Source organism: Sinocyclocheilus anshuiensis, unplaced genomic scaffold, assembly GCF_001515605.1.
Source record: "Sinocyclocheilus anshuiensis isolate Anshui unplaced genomic scaffold, SAMN03320099.WGS_v1.1 scaffold484, whole genome shotgun sequence".
Classification (NCBI taxonomy): domain Eukaryota; kingdom Metazoa; phylum Chordata; class Actinopteri; order Cypriniformes; family Cyprinidae; genus Sinocyclocheilus; species Sinocyclocheilus anshuiensis.
In genome coordinates, this window is record NW_015555722.1 from 114054 (window position 1) to 119186 (window position 5133).

At 38.5% G+C, this 5133-nt stretch overlaps 1 protein-coding gene across 1 annotated transcript; it reads left to right on the plus strand.

The window, feature by feature from the left end:
- Window positions 1–429: 429 nt before the first annotated feature.
- LOC107672515 (gastrula zinc finger protein XlCGF8.2DB-like) lies at window positions 430–4395 on the plus strand. The gene is made up of 3 exons (XM_016465741.1): window positions 430–491; window positions 1065–1223; window positions 3153–4395. Exons 2-3 carry the CDS (start codon window positions 1134–1136, stop codon window positions 4212–4214), a joined length of 1152 nt encoding a protein of 383 aa, XP_016321227.1. The 5' UTR covers window positions 430–491; window positions 1065–1133; the 3' UTR covers window positions 4215–4395.
- The last annotated feature ends 738 nt before the right edge of the window (window positions 4396–5133 follow it).

Consider the following 5133-nt stretch of genomic DNA (forward strand, 5'->3'; position numbering starts at 1 on the left):
GAATTGTTGTAAATAAATATCACATTTGCAACTGGTCAGTGCTCAAAAAATGCTGGGGAATCACTTCATGTAGCCCTACAAGAGTGATTACTGATAAACTGTCTGAAAAAAAGAAAGTCACGTTTTAGAGAATAAAAAAATCACACACTGACTTTCAGAGCTGCTAACGACTTTCTACTTCGAGGACCTTGATAGAAATGTAGTGGAGTGAAAAGTACAGTATTTGTCTTTAAAATGTAGTGAAGTTAAAGTCATAAGTTCCCAGAAAACATAATACTCAAGTAAAGTACCGATACTCAAAAAGTGTACTTAAGTACAATACTCAAGTAAATGTACTTAGTTACTGTCCACCTCTGTATTTTATGCACACTTGCACATATCTATGGGCTTAAATCTCTACGCATTATACAGGACTTTTATTTTGATCTTGAGAGGTGACGTCATAAGGCTGCGCCGCTCTCCTGAATCGGTTATGATTCGGCTAAAGAAAGGTTTGTGTTTTAGGCATTTTAGTGTTTATATCGATACAAACCGTTCAGGCAATGTTTTTTTTTACAAGCGATGTAAAATGAATTAATCACCACTGAATGCACATTTCAATGCGTCGTCTAACATAAATGAAGGTTATTTGTGTAAGTAAAGCGCATCCACATGATTAACAAGTGAAGGCGCGTCTCATTTCGCTCCCTATAGTGAATCATTTTATGAGACTATTAGTCAACTGAATCAAATGCTTCGCAAAATGATCCACTGATTTAAGCGCTCGAATCACCTGCTGCTCAAAACAGTGTAAATGCAACGAGAACAACAAACAAACATTTTTAATGACAACTTTTACAAACCAGCAGCAAATGAATATGAAGTGTCTATGTAGGTTGTGTACTTTTATTGATTTGTAGTGCTAGTTTTGAGTGTTTTTGGCCATTTAAAGCTATTAACTCTCACTCTGACTGACTCCTTTACCAGTGTGCTGGCTACTGAACTATAGGGAGCTGATTGAGACACACCTAGAGATTTAGTTTGGATTTATTTTTCTTTCTGTTAATTATTCTCATCTTAAACAGGACAAAGTGTCCAAACACACAGAAAAACTCCTGGTGAAACTGAGATCTACGTGACACACTATTATAAAGATGGCGTTTATTAAAGAGGAGAGTGAAGACGTGAAGATTGAAGAAACATTCAGAGTAAAACATGAAGATGCTGAGGAACAAAAGAGGAGAGTGAAGACATGAAGATTGAAGAAACATTCAGAGTAAAACATGAAGATGCTGAGGAACAAACAGGTTGGTTTTCATTCTCAAAGCTGAACTCACTTATTTTAATGTCCAGCTCTACAGAAATAGAGATATGAAAATAATACAGAAGTAGCCTAAACAAAACAATTATTTTGAGTAACATTAAATCCATTATCTACTTTTGATTAGAAAACAACGAAAATTGTATCTAACAAAAAAAAAATGTTTTGCATGAAGCAAACAATGACAATTCAGTTTTAACTTGACATTTGTTTTATTTGTAATTTTTTTCAACTCGTCCCCAAAAGTGCCATACTAACACATACATACCTGAATGTAAATAGCAGTAAATATTCATTACAGCAAGCAATAAATAAGTCATAATGTCAGAAACACCAGCCTACTTATAAAATAATAAAACATTTCTCCAGCTGACACAGCTTGGTAGTTACTGTTTATCTTTGTTCTTCATTTGAAGATCTTTGGTGAGCAAATAATACAGTCAGTGACCAGTTACTTTATAATGAACTGCAGCATAATAAAATCAAACCGTTCATGTTTATGAACGACACAAACAGTTGATATCAAAGACCTAAGTAGTGCACTAAAGAAAAAAAAATGTTAAAAATAACCTTCTGTTATGCTCAGTTGTAAATGTATGCTCAGAAGTTGATCTAGGATGAGAGTTTCTTCTCCTGATTTCATGTAGCAGCACACGTGTGGGATCTTCTTCACATTAAGACACAACATAAATGTGAGGAACAAACTCTCAATAGATTTTACAGGGGATACTGAGACTAGCTTATATATAGCCGCTTTTCCACCATAGGCCGAACAGCTCCAAGAACGATAAGTTCCGGTTCCGGCAGAATGCGTGTAGTGACGTTGCCACTTCGGATCAGTCACTCGTTTGTTGTCTGGCTACAAAAGCCTTGTCAGATCCGATTTTTCTGCATATCCGATTGGAGTCCGATCATATTTAGTAAGACTGAACAGCAAAAAATCACATTAAATCCTATTGATACAAATCAGTGGTACGTTTGTATGTGGTTTGAAATCCTATTTCTGGAAATTCGTTTCAGTCTGAGTGCTCGGATCGGATTTTGCATAGGTTTTTCACAAGGGGTGTAACTGTAAACAAACATGACGGTTCGATACGTACCTCGGTTTTGACGTCACGGTTCGGTACAGTTTCGGTACATCTTTGTTACCGGATTTAAACACTCACCACCTTATTCTGGGTGGAGATTTGAACTGTGTGATGGATACAGCTATGGACCGTTCCAACCGTAGAACTGTACCTCTTTTAAAAATGTCTCAGATTTTTGCTGAATATGACTCAAATTGGCTGTGTGGATCCATGGAGGTTTTTATTTCCTGATAAAAACAATGTTTTCTTGCTTTTCACATGTCCACCAGACTTAATCAAGGATAGATTAGTTCTTTACTGATAAAAGTCTTATCACTGCAATAAAAAAACATAGAATACTCTGCTATTGGCGAATCAGACCATGCACCCGTAATTCTTGATATTTGTTTTTCATATAGCTATCCAACACGCCCAGTATGGAGGTTAAACACAACCTTACTTTCAGACGCAAATTTCTGTCAATTCATATCTAGAAATATTGATAATTTTTTACTAACAAATAAAACCGATATATCACCATCACTATTATGGCGGGAGATGCTTAAGGCGGTACTAAGAGGAGAAATAATATCATATTCTGCCTCACATAATAAAGAACGAAAACAAACACAAGAGAAACTTATTAAATCTATACAGACAATTGACCATCAATATGCTATGGCCCCAACGGCATAATTGTATAAAGAAAAACTAAGCCTTAAGACAAAATATGATTTAGTATCGACAGAAAAAACAGAACGTGATCTAGTTTTTGCCCGTGCCAGGTTTTACGAACATGGAAAAAGGAGAGCCAAGAACTAAATGAAATGGAAGACAAAGTTCAGTATGAGGAACATCGTGATTTCACAACCGGAGAAAATTTGTTTAGTTCCTCACAGACTAAAAAGACTACAGGAAAAAGAGCTCAAAAAACTGGAGCCAGAAGTCATTTCACCTGCCAACACTGTGGAAAAAACGTCACTAAAAAAAGAAGCCTTGAAGTCCATATGAGGATTCACACTGGAGAAAGGCCTTACACCTGCCAACAATGTGGAAATAGTTTCATTCGAAAAGGAGACCTTAAAAACCACATGAGTGTTCACACTGGTGAGAAGCCTTACACATGCCCTCAATGTGGAAGGGGTTTTACACGTAAACAAACTCTTAATGCCCACATAAGAATTCACACAGGAGAGAAGCTATACACCTGCCTACAATGTGGAAAGAGTTTCACAGTAAGAGGAAACCTTGAAGTCCATATGAGAATTCACACTGGAGAAAAGCCTTACACCTGCCAACAATGTGGAGAAAGTTTCATTAAAAATGAAACTCTTAAAGTCCACATGAGAGTTCACACTGGAGAAAAGCCTTACACCTGCAAACTGTGTGGAAAAAGTTTAGTTAAAAAAGCAACCCTTGAAAGGCACATGAGGATTCATACCGGAGAGAAGCCTTACACCTGCAAACTGTGTGTAAATAGTTTCATTCGAAAATCAGACTTTGAAAACCACATGAGAATTCACACTGGAGAGAAGCCTTACACATGCCCTCAGTGTGGAAGGAGTTTTACACGTAAACAAACTCTTAAAGCCCACATAAGAATTCACACAGGAGAGAAGCCATACACCTGCCAACAGTGTGGAAAGAGTTTTACTCATCAAGGAAACTTCAAAGGCCACATGAGAATTCACAGTGTAGAGAAATCTTTGACCTGCCAACAGTGTGGAAAGAGTTTCAGACGTAAAATATCCCTTAATAACCATATAAGGTTTCACTCGATAGAAGGAATTTATGTCATCAGTGTGGAAGGAGTTTCACAGAAAGGAAGCACTGTAAGAATCGTGTAATAACTCGTATCGGAAAAAAAGAATTCATTGTGCCATCACTGTGGAAAACTGGAAAAACAGACAAAGCAAACCTTGAGATTCACGTGAGAATTCACAGTGAAGAGAAGCCTTTCACATGCCGTCACTGAGGAAAGAATTTCAGATCAAAAGAAAACTTAACTGTCACATGAGGCTTCACACTGGGGCAGTCGTGGCCTAATGGTTAGAGAGTCGGACTTGTAACCCGAAGGTTGCGGGTTCCAGTCTCAGTACCGGCAGGAATTGTCAGTGGGGGGAGTGAATAACCAGCGATCTCTTCCACATTCAATACCTCGACTGAGGTGAGACCCTTGAGCAAGGCACCGAACCCCCAACTGGGTACCGGCAGGAATTGTCAGTGGGGGTGTGAATAACCAGCGATCTCTTCCACATTCAATACCTTGACTGAGGTGAGACCCTTGAGCAAGGCACCGAACCCCCAACTGGTCCCCGGGTGCCGCAGCAATATGGCTGCCCACTGCTCCAGGTGTGTGTTCACGGTGTGTGTTAACTACTGTAGATGGGTTAAATGCAGAGCACAAATTCCGAGTATGGGTCACCATACTTGGCCATACGTCTCTTCACTTCACTTCACTGAAGAAAAGCCATTTACTTGTCTTAAAGGGATAGTTCACCCAAAAATGAAAGTCATCATTTACTCACTCTCAAGTTGTTTCAAACATGTATCAGTCCCTCCAGGATTTTGCGAATCTGCAATTGTTGAATTCATCGCAAAATCAAGCAAACTCCGCAATTTTCGCAAGAGCTCGCAAATTTTCGTAATTGCCGCAGATTTTGGGCTTAGACGTGTCCCGTGACGTTATCGCAACACGCATTCAGTCAAAGAAAGATTTCTCAGTTACAAAAATGTAATGAACAGCCTTGCGTTCTCATCATGACT